Source organism: Eschrichtius robustus, chromosome 16 (assembly GCF_028021215.1).
Source record: "Eschrichtius robustus isolate mEscRob2 chromosome 16, mEscRob2.pri, whole genome shotgun sequence".
NCBI classification, from domain to species: Eukaryota; Metazoa; Chordata; class Mammalia; order Artiodactyla; family Eschrichtiidae; genus Eschrichtius; species Eschrichtius robustus.
The window spans coordinates 14,653,311-14,677,691 of record NC_090839.1 but is presented as its reverse complement, the minus strand read 5'-3'; the positions used below and the strand labels follow the sequence as shown (position 1 = coordinate 14,677,691).

The window sequence follows — 24,381 nt, the reverse complement described above, 5'->3', positions numbered from 1 at the left end:
TGAGGAGGAGGAAGGGGCTCTGGGAAGGCGGCTGAGGGCTCTAGCTGGAGCTCTCCAACGTCTCCCAGACACAGTGAAATGAACGCTTGTCAAGGTGAAAGCTCCCTTGGGCAGGGAGCAAGTACAGAGAAACAGCTGTTAATGGGAACCAGTTTGTACATGAAAGAGTATTTATTGAAAACATGGTTACTGACAGGAAGCTCCTGGCCGCTCTCAGGTTACAATCTTGGCTCACAACTGGAAGTGTCACCTTTTTCTTTTTTTTTTGGCCTCCCATTTTATTTTCCCTCAAACGTTCCATCCTAGGATAGGTAGATCTTATATAAATATATATACATGTCTGTATAAGTATGGCCTATAGTAAAGAAAATATATAGTACACTCTTCATTGGGCAGTACCCACCACGCTAGGCTACCAATACTGCACGCCACTGTGTCCACGCGTGTCCAAGGAGACGGGCTGTGCGTGTGGTTTACAAGTGCTACAGCACCAGGGAAGCCTCACTGGCACAGCTGTGGCCTCCGCTGGCCCCAGCTGGCTCCCTGAAATCATGGCCAATGACAGAAACCACAGCGCTGGGGGAGGGAGCAAGGGAGGCTAACCTCCCGATGTCTGGAAGGCCAAAGGAAAGCAACCAGAGGGGCCGCAATTCAGGTGAGGTGGGAGGTTTCTCCCTGCGGAAGGAAAAGATATAAATGGGGCGGGAGGGGAGTGGAATCTAGTGACCTCACCACAGTCTAGACCCAGGCTTCATCTGGGCTCTTCCTTGAGACTAAGAGGGTGGGACTTGGCCTGCATGTCTCTGACTTGCCAGGATGAGAGACAGAGCTTGTAGGGAGACACGTCCATCTGCCCAGACAACTGCGTGGGCAAGAGGATCCGGTGGCTCCGGAGACCAGAGATGTCAGAGATGAACCTCAGCAGCACGTTGGCCCTGGACGAAGCCAGGTGAGCCCTCACGAAGACGGCAAAAGCAAGGGCAAGGCATCTACTGAGCAAAGGCCAGGGCTTCCACTTAGATCTGAGACACAGGCCCGGGTCACCCGAAGGCAGCCTCTCTAAGGCTCTCAACATGCCCAGCACGTCTGTCCTCTGGGGCAGCCTTTCCTGGGCCAGCTCTCGCCCACTTGGGGATCCAGGCAACTGGCGAGCAGGCTCAGGAAGAAAAGGTGAGTGGCCGTTGTTAACTCCGGTTCAAGAAGCAGTTTCTTGGCCTGGAAGGCAAGGGCGTCTGCTGTTTATTCCTCACGGCCCGACCCCAGGCTCCCCGGTGATGGGGAGGGCAGAGCACCCCGCCTTCAAGACTCAGAGTGGGCAGGGACCAAGAGGAAGCTCCGGGTGGCCCGAGGTGGGTCTGAGGAGTGACTGGCATTGACTGGCCACCACGGTCACTATAGGTTCTGTACAAGCGAAAGACAAGGCACCAGACTGTGAGTGTTCCTCCTGGGCCGCAAGTCCCTTGCTGGGTACCGTCAGCTCCGGCTCTGGGCTCAGCCGTAGTGATAGACAAAGTCGTAGCTGCTGGGCTCCTTGGGCACTGGCGGCGGGGCCTCGGGGATCTGGATGTTCTCCAGGTCCAGCAGCCGCAGCTTCATCTCCATGCTCAACAGGGTGTCCAGGTCACTCTTGGTCAGCTCGCTGGACATGTCCTTCCCCAGAAGGGCACTGAGGCCGTCGATCCAGATGCAGTACTGTGGGTAGCAAGTTGCAAAATGTCACTGGCGGCCCCTGGTCAGCGGGAGGTCCTGCCAAAGTCGCTTTGCTGACAGGGCTCACACAGCCTCTTTGGGCCCTATTCAGTACAGGCAGGACTTATCTGGGATAAGAGCAAAGGTAAACTGGGAGGTGATCGTTCACTTTCTCAAAAGACCTTTGGATTTTTGTAAGGGATTTACATTTAAACTCCCTAAGATAATATGAAGTGTGATTTTTAAAAATGCAATTAATAAATACAGCAAAACAAGAACTAAGAACAGGGACATCAACTAGTTTCTCTTTAGAGAAACCTGAAATTGCCCCCGAAATTTGTAATGGTCAGGGGGAACACATATTAGGTAAAAAGGCAGGAAACAAAAGGAATCTCTGTAGAATCTCAATTTTGTTTCAAAAAAAGTTAAAAAAAAAAAAAAAAACCATGTCAATAAATGTTAAAAATAAGTACTAGAAAAACTGAACTTGAGGGTCTCATGAAAAGAGGGAATAACAGAGAATTCTCAACCCATCCCTCCCTAACTCCTCCTGTTCCATCTTTTTCCTGCCTTTGCTCACCTGTCTCCCACCTGCTAGTTCTTCATTTCTTCCCAATCAAACTCCACTGGCAGCTCAGGCCCTGCCTAAGGGTCTCCTCTTCCAGAAGCCCCACCTCCAGTTCCCTCCACTGGCTCTCAGAGCTCACCAGACATGTATGCTCTCAACCACAGCTGCTTTTCAATATCTAGCATCTTCTAGTGCTACGGCTGAAACTGTAGTCCCCGTGTAAAGAGGACCAGATCCACCTGGCTTCAAAGCCCAGGTCAGATCCACTACAACATGTGCCCCAGAGCCCTGGAGAGGGAGGATCTGTCAGGCTCACTTGGGTGGGTGGCCATGCAGAAACTGAAAAGAGGAGCATTTTCCTAGTTCCAGGCAAATAAGTTGTCCCTAGTTGATCCTGTCTTTCTAACGACAACCTACCACTGCTGCTAAGAGTGACCTGGAGAGCCCAGCTCAGGGGGAAGGACCCCCGGCATGGCAGATCCTTGGTGCCAGCAGCCTTCATCACCCTCTGGGGCCCCTGCCTTTAGGGGGATGTTTCTGTTCTGCCCACTCCTCCCCTCCAGCTGCAGGCACAGAGAAGGCTTGGCTGTCCAAGGCAGCGTCACGCTGCTCACCTCATACTTATTAGGTGCAATGAAGTTTAAGGTTTCGTCGGGGTCATACAGGATGGAGAAAGCCAATTCCAGCACCTCCTAAAGGAGAAAGGGTTTCAGTTATTTGGAGCAAGGGAATGGCCTAAGCCCTACATACCAAGAGCTTGGTCAAAGTCCTAGTGACTTGGAACCATCGCCAAATATGCTGATTCAGATGTGATGTCATCAAGGTCCCAGGGCTCATGCACAAATGTGGCTGGAGATGAGGTCACCGGTAATCAACCCTCACTAACCCACCTAAGTCATGCCTAGGATGTGGTGATACTTTTTAAGATTGGAGAAAAATCATTTCTCAACACTCGGAACCTTTGAACGTCAGAGTCCACGACTGTATATTACCTTATATATATATATCTGGGTAATTAAGCTGAAAGTCTTAACAGTTTAAAAAACCACCAAAACAAAAACAAATCGTGGCCAAAAATGGCACGACTTGAGCATCAACAACATAACTGTAATGACTGAAACAAATATAATAGGCTTAAATCCATGAGTTCACAATACCACTAAAAGACAAAGCAAAACACATGCACAAAATAGGTCACTGTTGGATGATACCAGGGGACTAAGTCCTTGTTTTAAAAGTAGGTACATAAAAGAAAAGAATCAAGCGTTTATCCTCCCTTCTTATAAACTGTACCACCGGGAAACCACTGTAGATGATGGCAAGTTTCTCTTTAGAGAAGTAGTTCGACTAATAAAAGGGATGAGAGCCCTAGAATATCACTAGTTTGCAAACCTTAATTTACTAATGAAACGAGGCACTGAGCCTCCAGAGTCTGCTAACCTCACAAAAAAGACAGACAACCAGACATTATGTGCCTCTTGATAGAACAGAATACCATCTAGGAGGGAGTCTGGCCAAAATAAAAAGGTCAAGCCTGAACTGGATCAAGCCTCTAGATCTCTCTACCAATTTACAGATCTGGGACAGAGGAATGGGCTCAACTACACCACAGGGAGACAATCAGCAGATTTCAGACTCTGGGAAACTACCAAACAAGCAACCTGGTTTCTTCAACTAATAAACTGCAAAGAGAGGGGGAAAAAAAAGAGCTGCAAAAGATGGAGGGGGAACTTATGAATTAAGAAACTTAAAAGACTAATCACACTGCAGAGACCCTATTTGGATTCTGATTTAGCAAACAAAGTGGGTATGAGTGTGTGCATGTGTGTATGTGTGCATGTGAATACACATAAGCACATATATTTTTACACAGAGAAACGATGACATTTTTAAGACAATTAGTAGAAAATCAAACATCAATGGAATACCTGATACTAAATAACAACTTTTTATTTCCTTTTAGGTGTGCAAATAGTACTGTGATTATGTTAAGAGAGTCCTTATAATTTAGAGATTCACTCTAAATACTTACAGAAGAAACGATGTAATACTTGAGATTTTCTTCAAAGTAATGAGGGAAGAGGGACAAGTGGATGGGTAGACTTTGCCCTGGTTGATGAAGCTGGGTGAGGCGTCTATGGGGGTTCTGTCTATCTTGGTGTCTGTTCAAATCGTTCTTAACAAAACATTCAGGATGAACTTAAAGTGAGACAGCATGGGGGCGAGAGGTCACGCACCTAGAAAGCAACCACCACCGACTACGCTCCACGTATCACCGTGACAGCACCTCAGACTCGGGGCTGCCTCTCCACTCACCTTGTTCTGTTTCAGAGCACTTTTCTCTTTCATGTGGGGACAATCTTTCCCAGTGACAATGGCCTTAATGTCTGCAACAGGAACTGATAAATGAGGGGAATTAGTTTCTGGAAGCTTTATGCTGCAAGTTGGTCCTTGCATCAGTGCTGGAAGGGACGGCCCGGCCCCCAGACCCACAGGGCTGTATGAGCTCAGGGAGGGTTCCCTGCTCCGTGGTCGCTTTGCCTGGACTCTGGCCTGCTGCGCTGTGTCAAGTCTAACTGGGGGTGGGTTCAGGGCTTTTGCACTGTCTGCCTAAGGAAGGGGGCCTCAGACACTCACCTCACTTCCACTTCGTGGCGATAAAGATGACAACGGCCACCAGAGCAAAGGCAGCTAATAATTACTCTTACCCCCTGCCAGCCATTGTTCTAAGTGCTTTACATATAGGACTCATTCAATCCTCTGATGAGGGAAATGTGGCTATTATTCCCATTTTACAGAAGAATCCAAGGCAGAGGGGAGAATTAACTTGTAATTAATTAGAATTAACAGCAAAGCCAGGATGTGAATCCAGGCAGTCAGGCTTCAGAGGTTCTGCTCTTAACCACCGCCTTTCAATTTAGTCTTGTATCACCCTTTACAATCTGCAAAACCCGTATCTGTGATCTCACTGAATTCTCCAAACAGCCCCTTGAGGTAGGCCAGGTGGAGATGACCTCTGACCAATGGGGAAATGGGTTCAGAGAAATAACTGGCCCAAGGCCAGATTACCAGTTTGAAGCAGCCAGGACCAGAAGTCAGGTCTCCTGACAGCAAGTCCAGCTACCATGACACCCCAACAGAGAAATGAACTTACTTTTCTCCTGCAGGGATTCGAATGTCACCTCCCCTTGAGGGTTGTCGTCCAAGTCACCGTAGTGCAGGACCTTGTGGTTCAGGGCCAAGCGGCAGTACCAGAAACGCTCTGGAACACAAGGGAAGCCAGGCAGGTGAGCAAGGACACTTCCAGGAGAGGCCTGGGCACACGAGGGGCAAAAAGACGACTCGTTCCCTGCCTGCTCCCTGCAGGGACTGCCCGGGCAGGTGCCCCCCGCCCAGTACGGCGGCTCCGGGCAGTAGGGACAGACGGCGCAGCGCGCAGGCCCTCAACTCACCTTGCCTCCGGCGATTCCCAATCTTTCGGAAGCTGCTCCCCTCACAGAGCCGGTTCAGGCGTTGCTGCTTGATCAGCTCAAGGATCTCAGGCTGGATCTTCTCCCTCAGCTCCCTGCAGTGGACGTGCACCGGAGTCAGGAGAAGGTCACGGGGACAGCAGGCCTCCTGAAGGGAGGCAGAGCTGGCACGCCCCACCCTCCGCCCTCCCCCATCACGGCACTTACACAATCGGCGGGGACTGGAAGTCATCCTGACTCATCCTCTCGGACTGGCGCAGTCGCAGAATCTCCGAGTAGCTCAGGCTCCGCAGTTTGCTCTTGAACTGATCCAAAGAGTTGGGTTTGGAGGGCAAAGCCCGAGTGATCTGCTCCCGGACTACCTGCATAACCTGAGAGAGAAGAAGGCGGCCGCCTCAGCCCTGGTCTGATAAACGGATGCCAGGCTCTGCCCTCCACGGTCCTGAGCACGGTGGGTACCACAGGCATCTGCTGGGCGAGTAAGAACACTGATTCTCTACTACTATCTCTTCTTAGTTACGTAGGACAAATGATGGATGGTGACAAATGGATTTTTTTTTTTTTGGCTGCACCATGGGGCATACAGGATCTTAGTTCCCTGACCAGGGATCGAACCCATGTCCCCTACAGTGGAAGCGTAGAGTCTTAACCACTGGACTGCCAGGGACGTCCAGACAAGTGCTTTATTTCTCGTACATTCTGGAGTCAGAGAGAAGCAGGTTCAGATCTCAACTCTGTGCCTTAATCTTTTCCTTGAGCAAGTCACTCAACATGCTCAGGGCCCCACCTACTCATCCTTAAAGCTAGAGAAAGGAAGACACATCTTCGATAGAGGTTGCCACAAGCATATGGGACGCTATCTGGATGCACAGTGCCTGGCACACTGTAGTGTGTTCAAAACCTGTGTTAGTTCCCTTAAAACAACAGCTAAGTAAAAAGCAGGACACCATCTGCACATCCAGTCAGCTCCCCACCAATGAAGGAAAAATCTATAGCAAAAAAAAAGACCAGAGGGGCTTCTCTGGTGGCGCAGTGGATAAGACTCCGTGCTCCCAATGCAGGGGGCCCAGGTTCGATCCCTGGTCAGGGAGCTAGATCCCACATGCATGCTGCAACCAAGAGTTCGCATGTCACAACTAAGGAGACTGCCTGCCGCAACTAAGGAGCCCTCCTGCTGCAACTAAGACCCGGCACAACCAAATAGAAAAAAAAAAGAAGACTAGAGGGAAAGATAAAAATGGTCATTGTCGCTGGATAGGGGAATTATAGATAACTTTTTCTTCTTTCTATTTCACAAATTTTTTACAATGAGATGAGCAGCTTCAAAAGAGCCAACTCCTAGATAATCAGCTTTTGAGGGCCTAGCAGTGCTGTCAGAGAGTGGACTCAGAAAGCATCCAGAAATGGCTACTGGTAAGTACCCCTGACACGCACTTCACTGCGGATCCACCCCGATGTCTCCACAACATCTGCAGTTCACGAAACTGCCACAGTGCCTCACAGGTAAGTGCTCAGTAACCCACAGCTATCACTGTTATGTTTATCCTCCTGCCCCCGAAGGAAGGCGGGAGGGGCCGGTACTGGTCCACTGGGCAAATGAGGGGCCCAGCAGGGAGACACCTGCTCAGGGTTACAGAGGGGACTGATGCTCTCAATGCCTCCGTCTTATGACTCAGCGCTGCAGACCACACTGTCCTCCAGCTCAAGTATTCCCCAGGCTCTGGCCAGCTGTCACAGACTGTCCTGGGATGGTCTCAGCCCACAGGCCTCAGAGCTCTGTGACACCGACCTTGTTGAAGTCCTCGGCTGTTGCCCTCATCTCCTTCCAGGTCTTGTTCAACAGCTGGATGCAGATTCCAAAGAGCTCTTCAAACGCTCGGTCATGGGTGAAGAACATCGGGTGGTAGTCGTTGCGCCCTTCATTTGCTGTGGAAGAAGAGAAACGGGGAAAGGATGAAGCTGGGAGCTCATGTCCAGAAACCTGGGGTCCTCCACACCAAAGCCCGGAGGAACAAAACCAGACTGACGACCAAGAGGGGTGGTGGATGGGGGCGTAGCTACTGAACATGCTAAATCACCAGCTCAAACAAGCCACAGCCACGACTCCCATAAACAACTGGAGACGGATTACAGCTCTCTTGGTAATTTTTTAAAAAGTACAGTAAGGCTGTCCAGTCCCATGGACACCTAACTCTATACCCTCGAGTCTCACCAGGCTCCTGAGTACAAGGAATGGCTGAAGGAAGGGGGGAGCCACACAGACTTACGCAGTTCCCCAACCTGTAGGATCTCACAGAGCATTTTGGTGAGCTCAATGGCACTGCGGCCAAAGGGGCACTCATGTTTGTCTTCTCGGCTGCTGTTCTCCAAGACGATCTGTGGGGGGAAGAGGAAAGGGAGGGTGAGGGAGGGAGGGAGGGAGGCAAGCGATGTGGCATCAACACAGAGAAAGCTGGTCCCCAGCCTTTACCCGGATGTAGGTGTCCTGATGGACTTTCGCCAAGTACAGCATGTTGTCCAAGGCCAGCATTCCAGGAGGAGTCTGGGTAAAGTCCATTGCTGGGTTGATATGGTTCTGTAGAAATAAACACACCTGATTTGAGACTCGGTAGGCCCTACGTGCGAGCTCACCTGAGGGGGACCCCAATCACCCCTCCACCGTATGCCTCCCACACGTCACACCTGCCTCTGTTGTAGCTCTTGTCACGTGCCCATCTCTACTACGAGGCTGTGAGCTCACGGCCACTGGACTGTGGCTGACTCATCTTACATCTCCCGTGCCTAAATACTGCTGGGTGCTGAGTAGATACCCAATAAGTATTTAACTGAATTAGCTCCATTCTCAAGCTGTAGCTTATCACAAAATATCCACTCCAGATTTTCAAAGAATCTAGCTGCTTTCATGAGAGATCCCCTCTCCACTCATTTGGCCGACCTCCTGGGCCCTCCTACAGATGGGTTTGTTTCAAGGGGCCAAATGTTGCCATAAACTTGTGAACCTGCCACGGCCAAAGCAAACCAAGTGTCAAGGCCCCTCCAGCTTCTTAGTGTCTTCTGTTCCAGGGCCACCATCATGTTATGAGAGAGGGTTGTCAGGGTTCTGTCTGGGTGGCCCTCTGACTCCCTGTCAGGGGAGAAGGTCTACCAGTGTCCATGCTCTGGGAAACTCACAGTAAATCCCAGCATCTTGTAGTCCTTGGTATACATGGCTTTGCGTTTTTCAGTCCCACTCCCGGGGACGTTGCTAGGGTCAGACTCTGCATCAAATGCAATCCTCCTCAGTTCAAATATAATGTCTCTTTGAGCCTGGGAGGTGAAATAGACAGTCAGCAGGTGAATCAGCTAACCAAGGGAAACAAGGAAAAGAAAGAGTGGGTAGAGCTTTTCCGGGCAGAACTCTGGCCCCGATCGATCTTTTGAGGAGGCATCACCTCTAGCATTGCAGGACAGAGATGGGCTTGGCCCAGTCACCCAGCAGAAAGGGATCATGGTGAGGCCCAAAGCTGACACAACTAAGCACAATTCCTGGCACACAGCAGGTGCTCAATACACAGGGTGGAATGCACCACATCAAACAGCACACGATGCCAGCCAGGAAAGCTCCGTCCCACTTAGAACCTACCTGGTCATTGGGGTCCATCTTGGTCATCATCCTTTCTTCCAGAAGGTTAAAGGTCAGGACTTGCAGGACATACAGCTGATGGGCCATCTCGGTTTTGATTGGGCGGTTCCCTCGGATCACATGCTGGAAAGAGCAAAGGCAGGGAGCAGAGGGGTGAACTGATTTTTACTGAAGAGCCACATCCATGCCGGTGAAAAGACAGTATGCTGGGCAGGGGATAGGGTTTCCTCCCCCACACAGGGACTTCAAGTTCCAGAAGGGGATGCAACATGAATGGGCCTGATTCAGGCAGAGATGATTCACTGCAGGCCACAAGGGCACCATCTTTTTCTGTGCACGCCCCTGGCCGGGGAAGTAACATTACGATGCGGGAGATCAGCGGCTGGACCTCATTCCAATCGATCCAGACAACAGAGTGTGTGTGAAGAGTCGCTTGTAGAACTGGACAGTACCATTCTTTTGTCTTCCCTTAGAAAAATAAAATGTTTTGGATGGCCTCACCAGGTAGAGGGGTTCTGAAAAGATCATTTTCTTTCAATCATCTCGAGACACCTACACAAAGAGGGGCATCTAATGCTCCTTGTCTGGCCCCCTTCTCTCCTACTGGTGTCCCTCCCCTTCCCTCTGCTCATTCTGGGTATGTCCCCCTCCCCATGTCCCCATGTCCCCTCCTCTAACTCTACCCTCCCCACCCCCTCAGCTCACCACCTCCTCCCTGACGCCCACCCACCTGAGGTCCTTCTCCACCTCTCATGCTCCATCTTTGTCTTGTTCTACACGCCACATCCCCCCTCTGTCCTCCGGGCTGACCAACGCTGGTTCCCGTCCTGTCTCTCGGTGTCCTGTTCCCTCGCCCGCAGGAGCCTCCTGCTCTTTCCTGCCTGTTCTCTTGCATTCCTCGCTCCCTCTGTCTCACTCACCATCTAGAATCCTGTCGTTCTTGGTCTTTTCTCGCCCAAATGAGACTCTTGCCCAGTTTCCCCACACGTACCGCCCTCTGTGCCCTTCGTGTTCTCTTACTCGGCCTAGCTCGTCTCTAGAGCTGTGTTGTCCAGTATGGCAGCCACTAGCCATACGTGGCCACGTGCATCTAAGTCAGTTAAAATTGATTCAAGTTAAAAGTTCAGGTCCTCAGTCGCACTAGTCACATTTTAAGCTCAGGAGGCACAAGTGGCTAGTGGCTACATCCAATGATAGAGTAGAAGTGGAACATGTCAGAAAGTTCTGCTGTACTCTAAAATACTTAGCTTTCTAACTCTAGATCAGCTCTCTCTAGAGCTTGCTCTGGTTCGGGATCAATCAATCTCTTTAGATCTGTGCAGTCCAGTCTGGTAGCCACTAGCCACCTGTGGCTGGTGAACACTTGAAATGTGGCCAGTCCAAATTGAGATGTGCTGTAAATGTAAAATGCACACTGGATATCAGAGCCTTAGTATGAAAACAGAAAATGTAAAATATCTCATTAACAATTTTCCTATTGATTACATGTTGATATCATAGTATTTTAGATATACCGGGTTAAATGAATTATATTACTGAAATTCACTTCCCTTATTCCTTTTTTAGTTAATGCTGCTACTAGAACACTTAAATGAAACAAGTGGCTCGCATCATATTTCCACTGGACGGCGCTGCTCTAGACTTCCTCTCCCCACCGGTGCAACTCCAGAGAGCTCTTCCTTTCTCTGTCTCTTTCCCTAGATCTGCAAGGCCCAATACAGTAGCCACAAGCCACACGTGGGCATTTAAATTTAAACTGAAACTTTAAAGAACTACAAATTCAGTTCCCCAGCCACACCAGACACATTTCAAGCGTTCAACAGCCATACGTGGCTTGGGCCGCCCTTTCTGCACACACCTCCACAACTACAGCAAGTTCTACAGGACAGCGGACAGGGCTGCTCCTGCTCGCCCCCTGTCGTGTGTGCCCCGCCCTCACCTCCTCCCCGCGCCCTCTCCAGCTCCCTCTCCTCGGGCGCGATCTCTCTCATCGGCCTCCTCTCCGCCTCCCCAGCTTCCTTCTCATGGTCTGCTCTGCTCCCCCTCCGCCTCCACCCAGCCTCTTGCAGCCCAGGGTCTTTTCTCCGCTTCGGCCGCTTCTGCCCCTGCACCTCACTCTGAGCCTCTTCCTTTCTCTGCGTCCCTCCCTCCGCCACTCTGATCTCTCCCTACCCGTCTATCCCTATTCCTCTCTCCTCACCTCTCTCCATAATTCATAAAACCACTCTGAAGAGAGGTTAAAGTTAATGTGATACTGGTTTTCATTCACTTTAATCCCCGTTTCTCAATCTCAGAGACGTCAGAGCGGGAGGGTACTTCCTCGAGTCATCAATGGCTTAAAGAAGAACAGCGCCAGTCTGATGAAGTCTTATTTGACTGTCAAGTACCTCGAGGCCTCGGCTCCCTGGCTCAACTCTGTTCAATCCCGGGACTTAAGTGAGCATACGTTAACCTTCTCCTAGCAGACCGGTTCAGCCTGAGTGCTGACACCAAACTGTCTTCTATAGTGGATGGAATCTTCGCTTGTTCACCAGGTTTGTCCAGAAATGAGCTGAACTTCTAATCCCATTCAGGTAAATAATAAGCCTCGAAATGCATTAAAGTTCTCTGAGAAGGGCACCCACTCCCACACATGCAGAGGACGGCGCCCCACACAACCGCTCGGACACGGAGACAAGAATGAGGGAACCTGTGTGGCAGGCAGAGGGCGGAAGCGTCTGGCCAGGTCCTTCCTGCCGGGCTGGCAGCGGGGCTGTGTGACCAGGGAGATGGCCCGCAGGCAGGAGCTCGTTCTGCGAGAAGTCCGGTGGGCTCTGCCTGTTTAGAGCAGCTGATCGCGCCACCTCACAGGTGCCCACGGTTACTTCTTGAATTCTATCACCTCTGCATCTTGTTTACGGTGAAGGAACTGCCCATGTGAGCAGAGCGCTCACCAAGTGCCGGGCCCCCTAAGCCCTGCGTATATGTATCAGCTCATTTGGTCCTCACACCCAGATGGGCAAACTGAAGCCCACAGGAGTTAAGTGAACTGCTCAAGATCAAAGATTGGTTAAAGGCAGAGCGGGGGCTGCCGACTCCAAAGTTCACGTTCAGAATTATGAAGCCTTTCACACTCGACTCCCGATTTCTCATTTTGTTCCCTACACCGCGGTCTCCCAGTTGCACCTGGTTTTGGACAACTGATAAAATGGCCTCCTTTTAACCCAGCGCCTTGACTCTCCTTCCCGGCCCTCACCTCCCACCTCAGCTCTCTCCCCACCCACATCCCCACTGCAGAACAGGGACTGAGACCTCCCTCCAGATGCCTCCCTCCCCCCAACTCCCGCTCTACTCTCCTCCCTCACATACCCCTCAGGAAACACGGATCTTGGAGTGTGATCTTTCTAAAACGCCAGCCTGGTTATTTCACAATCCTGACTAAAGCCTCTCAATTGCTTTTGGGAAAAAGACCAAGGCCCTACTTGATCTGGTCTTGGCCGCCTCTCCAGCCTGTCACAAATTCTCACCCCACGCTCTACCGGCCCACGCACTCCTCCTAGGTGCCCCCCTTCCCCATGCAGGAACTCCTTTCTGACGGGTCAGCTGGCTTATCCTCAGCCTTCCCTGAAGACCCGCCTCTAAGGCCTCCTGACACCTCTCCTCGAGGCAGGACTGCCAGCTCCTCCTCTGCAATCTCCCAGGCCGGGCAGCCCTCCCAGTGCCCCGCACCCCTCCCAGTGCCCCGCACAACTCAGGGTTATGACTGGTGTTAGTGGAGTGAATTCCTCTTCTGTGCCTATTTTAACACAGTCCCTCTGGATAAAAGTTTGTGGAGCTGTGAGGCAACAAACAGTAGAGCTGGCTAAGTACCTCCTTAGAGGCCCTGCAATTCCTGGTGGGACAGCCTCCTAGAGACAGCCCTGCTTACAGTGGATCGGAAACCATAAGCTTTCCAGCTTAGGAAGCGTTTAGTACCTATCAGTCAGGTCCCTCTGCGTGCCCATCCCACTCCATAGTGATTTCAATAATAATAATACAACTATAATAATAGTGGTAGTTGCAGTTAATAGTAACAAAGCAATAACAGTAACAAAACATAGCTTGTCTGGGAACTTACATTGAGGATTATGGACCGAAGGTGCTTCTGTGCGAATGCGTTGGCCATATCCTATTGAGAAGAAGAAGCGAACATAAGGCAAGGTGGCAGGCATGCAGCTGTGACAACTATCAAGAGGAAGGTGATGTCACAGCTCTGGGGCTTTTTCCCGTAATTTTTTTCCTTTCAAATGAAAAGTGGGCAAATGAAAAAAAATTCACAGACCTTCAAATACGTTATTTTAACACTCTGAAAAATTCCCGCACGTTTTCTTTCGTGAGTACACATTAATGCAAACAGGGTTTCCTTTCCCAGTGGTACAATCAACCGTGTCATCTTCAAAGAGGGACAAAGACTGCTTCAGGACGAGACACTTGTGTTACAAGGATGCCAGGAGATGGACGAGCACAGGGCACAGAGCAGCATGATGGTTCCCAAGCCACATGCACCATCCCAGGCCCGAACCACTGCCAAGGCTGGAAGGGACTCTAATGAGACACTGACTCCAAACCGAGCAAGAGGGCTTGGGCCCCAGCATCCTCCTCCACCGCCCCCCCACCCCCAGCACCACGCCAGCAGACGGAGCTGGGGTGGGATGCTGTGAAACAGTAGCTGGTCTATGATTCACTTCTGATCAGTTTAGAGGACAATGTGTTGGGTGCTTTGAAGTGATTTTTCACAACAGGGTCACCTTTTTTTATTTATTTGGTTCAGATTTTGACAGTAACACTTTATTTATTTAGCTCACTCAGGAAATACAGTATCCTACGTTAAGTGAATCTTCCAGGGAATGAAGCTTTAAGGGTCCTCTCAGAACTGTTATTTTGACCATTCTTACGCTAATCTTCTAAGAATATATACACTTCTGTATTTCTGAAGAGACTACAATGATTATAATAATTTAATCACTGCCAAGGACTTGGCTTCATCAGGGAAAAAACAAAAACAAAAACCACATCAGTTATTATTCTGTGTTGTGACACTGTAATACCCTATGGGGCGTCTGAAATGTGGAGCTATTCTCCCCTAAACAAAATGGTCCCAGATTACTATGCTTTTACTTTTTCTGACAGCTTTTCATAATTCTTCTGTCTCTTCCTTCCAATGTCAGCCACCACTTCTTATAATGTTAATCAGTATGACTTCACTTTCTAAACTGCTGCCTTAATTTAATTTCACAGATAATTCTAAATCAATGGGCCTGAGGGAGCTGTCACACCTCTCCTATGGGGCAATATCTGTGAGTGTTGTCATTTTTCTCAGAGCTGGAAGGCCTTTCCCTCTCGCTTCTAGATTTCTAGCCATATCCCAAACGGCTGACGCTGCCAGGCACATTAAGTTTTACTTTGCGTCCCCTGAGCACACACTGACTGGCAGAGGAGGAAGGCGGACTAGAAACTTCTCCGGTGGCTACGGGAGGCCGACTCACGATTAAATCTTGCTGTCGATGACTCACAAAGTGGGTGATTGACAGTGGTCTGCTGCTGGAATATAAAGGCCTTCAACCAAAGGCTTCTCTGCGGTGCCGGGGGAAGCACTCATCCTTTTTCATATCCTCACAGAGCTGACCTCTTTCAGCTCCCTCTAACCAAGAAACGAGTATCCAAATTCCCTTCTGTCAACTGTCTAAAGCTTTTCCAATTCCTAGGATCCAGTAAGCGTCCAAAAGGGCATGGATTTACCTTTACTCCTGGCTACAGCAAGCTGGAATGTGATGCATCTGGCATCATCTAGGTGAAAGTCACAGGCTGTTTCTGAATCTGATCTTCCTGGCTGAACCACAGACCCATGTGAAGGCAGGTTACAAAGGAGAGACTGGGCCACATTCCCCAGGGCAGGCATCCCCTTAATCCTTTATGTGACTCTGATCTGCGGTACTTCCCTAAGTGTCCTGACAAATGAGATTTACAGCACACAACCTTTTCCTGTGTCTTGCAGCTCCCTGAACAACTAGATCAGATCATGAGAGTCTCACCCAGCTTCAACCTCCCCACCTGGAAAAGAGCGGGGCCCTTTCCATATGGCAGTGCTACTTACAGTGACAGGCAGGTCTAGAGGATTAAGATGCTTGTCCTGCCGGCAGAAAGCAAAAAGCACAGAGAGAAGCAGATGGAAGAATGAGCTTTCAGCTTACATTCAAAGCAGGACTAGGGAGGAAGAGATGAACAGAGCGAGCCATCCAAGAAGGACAAGGACAGACAGAACCACAGATGCTCCTGGTCCTCCCACCAGAACCTTCCAAGAACTTGGTACATAATCCCACAGGAATTACAACTTACTGAGCCCATGGTATTGACAGAGAATTACAAAGTCTTTCTTTTGTACATCACTTGGGCTTTGACCAGAGAAATCTAGAACAGTCGTGTTGGAAGGGCTCATAGCGATCTTTAATCTGGCCCTTGCATTTTACAGAAAGGTAAACGGAGACCCAGAGGGGTTAGAGCACTTGCCCAGCAGTGGCAGGAAAAGTACACAGCCTTGGGGCCCTGGTCTCTTAGGTCAGCCCTTGCTCCACTGCCCAGCTGATACCTGGTTTCCTCACTTGCAAAATAGGGGTCTGGCTTTTTCTCATGACATCCTTATGAAGTGAATGGGGCAGATGTTGCTCCCACGTTATAGGTGAGGAAACTGGGGTTTAGAGAAGCAGAGCGATTTGCATCATGTCACACAGCTAATTGATAGGGAAGAAAAAAGTTTAGAAGCTGGATCAGAGGATCTTTATACATGAAACTTCAAGCTAAGTCCCTCCACTCTTGCTTCCTTAAGCAAGGATTGCATTTGTTTCTGTCTCCTGGGACCCGGCAGGGAGGCCCAGAGGGTCTCCTCTCCCTGCCCCTTGATCCTCTAACCCACGGGTAGTCGCAGTAAGGCCAAATGAGGCCTGTTGCCTGTTTGTGTCTAGAAGGTCTTATGGAAAGACAGCCACACCCACCTGTCTGCCTACTGTTTGAGGCTGCTTTGGCTACAGCGGCAAGGTTGAATAGTTGCCACGTAGACCACAAGGGCCACCAGGCAAAAAATATTTACTCACCCTTGAGGGGAAAAAGTTTGCAGGCCCCTGCCCTGACCTAGGACCCAGCTGGTTTCCCTCCTAGCTCTTCCCTGGGTCTTCCTTAGCAAAGCCGCTCTGATGGGCTCTGGCCGCAGAGGGACAGGAGGAAGGACTCTTGGGAAAATGACTGGGAGGATAAGTCTTCTCTTGGGAGAGCCCAGATGCAAAGCTTGAAAAGGCCAGCACAGACCTGTCGCTTGTCCTCAGGAGCCTTCAGAAAAAGTGCGTTAATCAGTGCAATGGCGTAGGTCTGAATCTCCTGGTTGGAGCTGTGTCAACGGAGAAAGAAGGCAGAGAGAGGTTAGAAGACTGACCAGCAAGACGATCCTTAGAGATGGTTTAAAACAATCACTCGCAGACTGTAATCAAACAATAATCAGAGGCTTAGTCTCAAAAGCTTAAAAGTGGGCAGACTCCCTGACCCAGCAATTCCACTAACAGGAATTTATCCAAAGATAGTCATCAGAGAGCTGTGCGTGAGTTACTGGCAAGGTGTTTCATCCAAGTACTATTAAAAAAAGAGACAACAGTAAATAATGCAAATGTCCACAGTAGCGACTCTGTTCATATATATTCAAATCCTAAGCAGTCGTTAAAAATGCTGTTTTAGCATAAAGGTTCTTCGCCTGGGGTTAGGGATGGGCTTAGAGTGTCTGGGAACCCTAGAAATGGTGCAGCCATTATTCCTTGTAGCTGGTTGACTATGTGATATATTTTTCCAGGGAGGTGAGAGTCCATAACTGTTACTGGATTTTCAAAGGCATATGGGGTGCAAAAAAAAAAAAAAATATATATATATATATATATATATATATATATATATATATATATATATTTTTTAATGTTTGGCCAGGCCTCACTGCTTGCGGGATCTCAATTCCCCGACCAGGGATCAAACCCGCACCCTCGGCAGTGGAAGCATGGAGTCCTAACCACTAGACCAGCACAGAATTCCTGCACAAAAAGATTTAGAACTACCCTTTCAGAAGGTTCTTTGACATGGGAAATGTTCAATATCTATTAGTCCATAAAAAAAGTCAAGGCACACATAGCATGTACAGTAAGATTCCAACTTTCTTAAAAATATGCATAGAAAAAAACCCAGCGGCACAGTCAATTTACTGTTAACAGTGGTTATGTCTGGAGGGGGGATAATGGGCAAATGATTTGCTTTTTGTGCTTTTCTGTATTTTCAAAGTCTTTAACTATGAACTTATTTTAAACAAATAAAATAACTGCAACACTTCTCTGGAATCCTGTAATCCTGGCACTTGACAAGAGCTCTCCACCTGCCACGTTGTGAGTGCATTCTGTGGCTCTTTCCAGAGGGGCTGCTGGGCGTCCTGGTTGGCCGGGGGCATCTTGGAGGTCTAGTGGAGGCCACTAATTGTCCCTCAGCCCAGCAGCAGAGGACATGACTTCTGGGGACAGCAATGGGCTGAACGTGTTCATTGACTGACCCCTAAGAAATGCCACACTCCTCTATCATCTCTAAGGAGGTAACTGGGTCATTCCCAATGCAGAAACAAAGAAACAGAGGTAACTCTGAGGTCAGGAAAATCAGATCTCTCCATCTGGAGTTTACAATGTCCCCCTGACTTCAATCAACCTTTTTGGCTTTTGGGCATGAGAACAGAGGCTTAAGAATTCCTCAGAGAAGTGACAAGGAGAAATCAGAGCTGTAAACCTCCCTGTGCTTCCTTTTTACTTGGACTAGTGGGAAGGTACAGGCTGAGAGCATAGCTGAGTGAAGACAAGGCTGCTATAATCAACCAAGTCTGGGAGCTCTGGCTTCCCCTGGAACTGGCAGGGCGTTCTGTCAATGTCCCGTATGCTGGAAGGGAGCAAGGGTTAGGAAGGAATCAGCAGTGTCCCCATCCTTGTTTTGGGAAGCCCAGTCCCCTTAAATTGTGCGGAATGGTTGAAAGGGAAGTATAAAGAATGGGGAGGAGACGAACAGTGCTCCAAAGGCTTTAATCTGTCTTTGGCTTTTGTTTACTATCTGTTAAATGTTTTAGGATGTTAAATGTTTTAGCTTCTTAAAAAACAAACAAAAGCAAAAAAAAAAACAGAAAACAAAAAACAAAAAACCTCCTCAATTTATTGAATACCTATCCTGTGCTGGCCCCTATGCTGGACCTTTTATCTTCTTTGATCCTCACAAGTCTGTAGAGGTGGGGATGATTAACCTCAGTCTAGAGGTGAGGAAACTTAGGCCAGAAGCGATTAGGTAACTTGCTGAGGGCAGAGACCTAGTTTGCAGTAGATCCTGGATTGGAACTCACATCCTATACAATACTTCTTGTTACCCCCAACAGCATACTGTTAGTTTGGCAAGAGTTCATTCAACAAATGCTAATTGAGCTTCTACTTAAATCAAAACAAGGGATACAAAAATGATTGGCCCCTGTTCCCAGAGAGCTCAAAGTTTAAAATGGGAGACAGATAATAAAAATACAGTATTTTATATAAATATGATTATCATAGGTACAAACAGAAACTATCTGGCCCACAGAGGAGAAAGCATCTAATTCTGCCTGGTACCATGGTGGTACAGGAAGATTGGGAAAAACTTCACATTATCCTGAGAGGCAAGGAGAGTTACAGAGGATTTCAAGCGGGAGCATGACATGACCAGGTCTGAATTACGGGAGGAATTCTGGCAGTAGTGTGGAAGAGGTGATGAGTGAATGAACAAGCAGACCAGCATCTCAGAATACAAGCAAAGCAGAAGTAGGACTGGAAGACTTAAACAGAGTAAGAGGGGAGAAGAGAACAGGCAGGGAAGGGAGGCTGGGGCAGGGTCTCTACTTACACCTGGAGGTGAGAGATGAGCTGGCCCACAGTGATTTCCTCTGCGATCTTCTGGTACAGACTCTGGCTGTTCAAGACCATGCTCTCCAGGATGGCCAGGGACCTCTGCAGGATTGACACGTCCACCATGGGCTGGCTCACGTACCCTGCGATCTAAAGCCAGAGAGGGCAAGTCAGTTAGGAAGCTCAGGGCCCGAGAGAGCTGAAGGCTTAGGTTTCAGATGCCCGCCGCCCCGAGACTCTCCTCTTAGGTGTGCTGCCCACATTTGGACAGTTGTCCCCAGGTGGACGATGGTATCTGCTATGTTGGCCAATGTGCCAGGGAGTCCCTAGGCATGGATAACTCAATTTCAAATTACAGCATCCACTCAACTATGTTTCCTTAAACCTAAGGGCTTAATCTTTTGTTTTCAAAATAAGGGTTCAGGCATGAAAAGGCTGAGTGTAAAAAGCAGAGGGTTTTACTGATGCTGGGATCTCATTTGCTCTCCATGTACTATACTCCGGACATACATTTTGTCCCTATACACACGCAGAACAGCAGACTCGGGGACACAGGACCTCAAAGTCTTATAATCTAATCCCTTTTCTCAATCCCCATTATAACATCTTTGACACATGGTCATTTCACTTGTGCCTAAGTATCTCCAGCATTGGGAAGTTCTCCATGTCCCAAGCCAATGACAGGTGTAATTCTAGGTCAGCAGATATAGCATTCATTGGTTTTAGTTCAGTTTTCTGAGGTGACACTGCCCCTTCTTCTAGAAGAAAGGAGGATAAAACTAGAAGCATCTTCTGCCCCCCACTGAGTTCATCTGACAATCAAACAGGCTACCTTGCAGATTTGTAAACAGAAGGCAGATTAATAAACAGAAGGCAAATGAAATGAATTTTTTTTTTTTTTTTTTTTTTTTTTTATCCAAAGAGGAGGCAGGGCTCAGGAAGCAGGTCAGAAGACTTAGGGATGGTACTGGCTGGCTGGCTGGCTGGCTGGTTGCATGCTATCCCGAGTCTCACTGACAATCCAATTCCACTTTGGCCGTAATCGGTTCCGGGAGCCCAGTTCCATCTTCTCAGTGCAGGCCCTGCGAGTGTAACAAAGTACATCTTCCAGGAGCCACAGGAAGGCCGGAGCCTGAGGATGAAAAACCTGGCCTCGGGGATAGAACCCGACCCTCGCCGGAGCAGCTGTGTTGCCCGCGCCTCCCCTCAAGCCTAGAGAACTGGCGACGGAGGGAGGAAAGAGGGAATGCTGGAGGCCTCACCTGCTTAATGAAGGTGATTGAAACCATGTCCCAGGAGACAACGCCATGGTCCATGAGCTCTAAGAAGGCAGTCAGGGTGAATGCCAGCATCTCACTGTAGCTGCGACATGTGCAAAACACGCACAAAACAGTACAAAGATTCAGAACTGGGGAACACAGGTGTGAAGACAGCCACAATAGGGACAGATTTCAACGTAAGCACCGCCTGAGAAATCAGCGAACGCCACTGTGAGCCAGCGCCTGACACACACCGAAGCTAGGTATGGAACAGATTCTTCCCTGCAGTCACCGAAGGAAAAAGGCTTCTGGGTTTGGCCTTGTCAAACCCCAGCACTTGGTGGGGTGCCCGAGGGAGCTTACGTCCCAGGTTCACTTTTAGGCGGGGGAGGTGGCAGAGCACAGGAGCAGGAGGATGAACTCTGGCCATGGGTTCAACTCTGGTTCAACTACTTACTAACTGTGCAAATTTTACCTGTTCAAACTTCTATTTCTTTCTCTGTGAAACGGAGTTCCTCTCACAGCGTTAACCTCACAGCGTTGCGGTGAGGGCAGGGTGACAGCGCATGCGAAACCCTACCACAGAGCTGACACAGAATGAGGACTGAAATGTTTTCTCCCCTCCGTCTCTGCTCTGTATACACGTCAACCTTTATACATCTGTACAGGGCTCTATGATTCACAAACTATATTTCCATTTGCAAAGCGTGTTCTGACCCATTCTCATCCACAGTACTGCTCATGACGATATGGCAAGGGAGGTATCCCCTCCATTTTAAAGAGGAGGAGATGAAGGCCAGCCCAACCCTGCACTCTCGGGAGACCACGGAACGTCCGGGTCAGTGCTGATGGCAGCCAAAGGCTTCGAGATTTCCGTGCAGCCGGAGAATCCAAGACTTAAAACAAATACCCAAGACTAGCTGCTCGGTTTGGCTAAAAATTTCAGTAGCTGATCCATCAACTCAAAGGTTTCTGACTCCCTCTCTGCCAGCTTAGGTTCTGTGGGCTTAGAAGACAAACTAAACACCTGTTTACTCGCTGCTGATAATGGCATGGCAGTTTCCCGCCACGTTCACCTTGACACTGGACTACCACAAAGCCACTTGCAGTGCATCGCAAAGTTCTGGACGCCCCCCTGCCCCCGTGAAAATGGGTGACAGGGAGACAGTGGATGGGTGGGGAGACGCTCTGGTAAACACAGAGGAGGGCCTGTGCGTGTCTCTGCATAAGGAGCCTGTGTGTGGAGTGGGGAGGTGACTGGAGAGGGAGGGACGCAGGGGTGTGGTTAAGAACAGACACACAGACACCCGTTCTACTTGCTAACGGACAGTCTGCTCACTAACTTCCATCAGGCCAGTCATCGTCCGGAAATGATTTCAGCCGTGAGCTGACCTCTCTCTTCTTGACTTCTAGAGCCCCGACGTTCACGTCACTCAGCATAGCACTGTTCTGTACCGTCACTGAATTTGTGAGAGCCCCACTAGACTACAAGATTCAGGACCACAATAGTGAATTACACCCCTCTGTGTGGACCCTGGTGCTGGGCACACCGCTCTGTATGCAGAAGGAGCTCAATAAGCTCATTTGACTCAACGGAAATGAGCACAGGATGCCCTGCGGAGTGCCGTAAATCTCTGAGAGCTCCCAAACGAGACCTCAGCAACACTCACTGGGATAAGAGCTTGGTTCCGCTTTCCACAAGCCGCGTCAGCACAACAATGCCATCCATGTTGATGAACTCGGTGGCGAAGGTCACATCCGCAGAGAGCTTGGCCAGCTCCTTCATGGCGTCCAGCCGGGTCTCCATGTTGGATGACTGGGTCCTCTCCATCAGCTGGCGTGCAGCCCGGGACTGTGGGACCAGGGACGAGACACATGCCATCTGCTCCCTGTGGCAGGTTACTGCTCTGTGAATAGCTCACAGGGGCCCTTCTGTGGACTCCCAAGCCCGAGACAGAAGTAGCTTTTCACACTGCTTCAGATTTGCTAAATAAATGTTTATTGGATCAATCAGGGAATCACCGGTATGACAAGACCGGTCTGCAGTTATGTGTATCCTTTCTGTACCACTCTGGTCTATGGAATAAAAAAATTCCCACCAAGGGAATACAAGAGAGATCTGGGAGATGACAATCCGCTAACTATGTCAAGTCACAAAGAAACAGATATTGGTTCAATATCAGAGAGTTTTTCTTTCTTTTTTTAATTGAAGTACAGTTGATTTACAATGTTTTGTTAGTTTCTGGTGTACAGCAGTGTTATACACATATATGCGTGTGTGTGTGTGTGTGTGTGTGTGTGTATGTATATTTTCTTTTTCATATTCTTTTCCATCACGGTTTATTACAGGATTATTGAATATAGTTCCCTGCGCTATACAGTAGGACCTTGTTGTTTGCCTATTTTATATATGGTAGTGTGTATCTGCTAATCCCACACTCCTCTAATTTATCCCTCCCCCACCCCCTTTTCCCTTTGGTAACCGTGAGTTTTCTGTTGATATTAACTAAAGCCGTCAGACAGTGGAAGAGGTTGTCTCTTGAATACTGGGCTCTTGGTCACTGGAAGCGATCAAGGAAAACAGGACAGGCACCTGTCCAAAGTGCTATGGAAGGGGTTCCTACAGTGGGTGGAGAATGAAATCTGATGACCTCTAAGGACCCTTTCAATCTGCAACTGTGATAAGCCTGACACGTTTTTTTCACTTTCCCTCAGAGTCCGTATCATTGTTCCTCAAAGTGCTAGCCCTGGGGAAACTAAGAATACCAAGGGGCTGGAAGCAGCTAATTTCAAAACGGCTTTTTGAAAATGACGGCTGGTGACAGAGCCTCCCCCGAGCACGTGAACCTTTCCCATGGGAGCACCTGCATCCTTCCTGCGACTGCGGCTGCCGCCCCTCCTCTCATGTTCACTGGTCTTTCCTGTTGCTGAACTTACTCACTCTATAGTCCGTGCCTCACAGCTTACTGTTCCATCATTCTCTATCTCTTGTGTGTTACTTTAATATTCTCAGTTGGAATGGAAGAATCTGGAGAGCACAAGCGCCCCGGGGGTCTTCGTTTTTCTTCCAGTGCTAAGCAAGCGATGGAGCCCAGGTACTGCTGCTGCAGAGGAGTCGGGCCTACCCACGTCTCTCCCCTTTAACGGCACGCTGCTCGCGAGGACACAGAAACCCTCCCTCACCTCCACGGTGAGGGACGTGTGCACCGCGAGAAAAGGTCACAGGATGGAACGATTTGAAGAGCGCTGGTCTGCATCACACTGAGAGCCTTCCAACTCCAAATGTCACTTCTCCTCCCGAGACAGCATTTCCGGGCCACCTCCTGCGCCTCCTGCTTCTGGGAAAGTCAGCTACGCTGCGCGAGAGGCCTGTAAAATGCTTCAGTACTTCTGTAAAAGCGCGCAGCTCCCAGGCCGTCACGTTAAATTAGCCGAGCTTGGGGAGGAGAAATGAAGTCCTTAGGACGAGAAGAGTTGAGGAGGAGAGCAGGGGCAGGCAGTGCCAAGAACACTGGCCTGAGGTCGCCCAGACCTGGGCTTGAGAGGCAGCTGCGCCGCGTTTTGAGCTGTCGACAACTGGCAGGTTATTTAGTCTCTCTGAGTCTCAGTTTCCTGGTATGAAAAATGGGGCTATCAAGAGTACTCATCTCATGGGGTTTGTTGAGATTAAGTGATACCATATATGTAAAGTATTCTGCAAAATCCAGGCGTTCAGCCAATGTAGCTGCTATTACTCCACACCTCCCTTCCTTTCAGATGGACCAGCCTCTCACCTCACCAAGAGAACAGGGGCCAGCACGCCCTCCGTTTTCCGGCAGCCCTTCTACAA

The 24,381-nt window shown here is 49.3% G+C and overlaps 1 protein-coding gene across 1 annotated transcript in view; it reads right to left on the bottom strand.

The window, feature by feature from the left end:
• Positions 1-152: 152 nt before the first annotated feature.
• The window catches only part of ELMO2 (engulfment and cell motility 2), a 38,373-nt gene continuing 14,144 nt past the window's right edge, over positions 153-24,381 (bottom strand). The window contains exons 6-21 of the mRNA XM_068565246.1: positions 22,223-22,404; positions 20,556-20,655; positions 19,292-19,443; positions 16,667-16,745; positions 13,446-13,496; positions 9,350-9,472; positions 8,899-9,033; positions 8,198-8,302; positions 7,995-8,103; positions 7,517-7,653; positions 5,935-6,098; positions 5,710-5,822; positions 5,412-5,519; positions 4,574-4,656; positions 2,872-2,949; positions 153-1,692 (exon numbers count right to left, since the gene is read on the bottom strand). Coding sequence (XP_068421347.1) covers positions 1,492-1,692; positions 2,872-2,949; positions 4,574-4,656; positions 5,412-5,519; positions 5,710-5,822; positions 5,935-6,098; positions 7,517-7,653; positions 7,995-8,103; positions 8,198-8,302; positions 8,899-9,033; positions 9,350-9,472; positions 13,446-13,496; positions 16,667-16,745; positions 19,292-19,443; positions 20,556-20,655; positions 22,223-22,404 — 1,920 coding nt within the window. The 3' untranslated portion in view covers positions 153-1,491. The remainder of the gene's footprint in view (positions 1,693-2,871; positions 2,950-4,573; positions 4,657-5,411; positions 5,520-5,709; positions 5,823-5,934; positions 6,099-7,516; positions 7,654-7,994; positions 8,104-8,197; positions 8,303-8,898; positions 9,034-9,349; positions 9,473-13,445; positions 13,497-16,666; positions 16,746-19,291; positions 19,444-20,555; positions 20,656-22,222; positions 22,405-24,381) is intronic.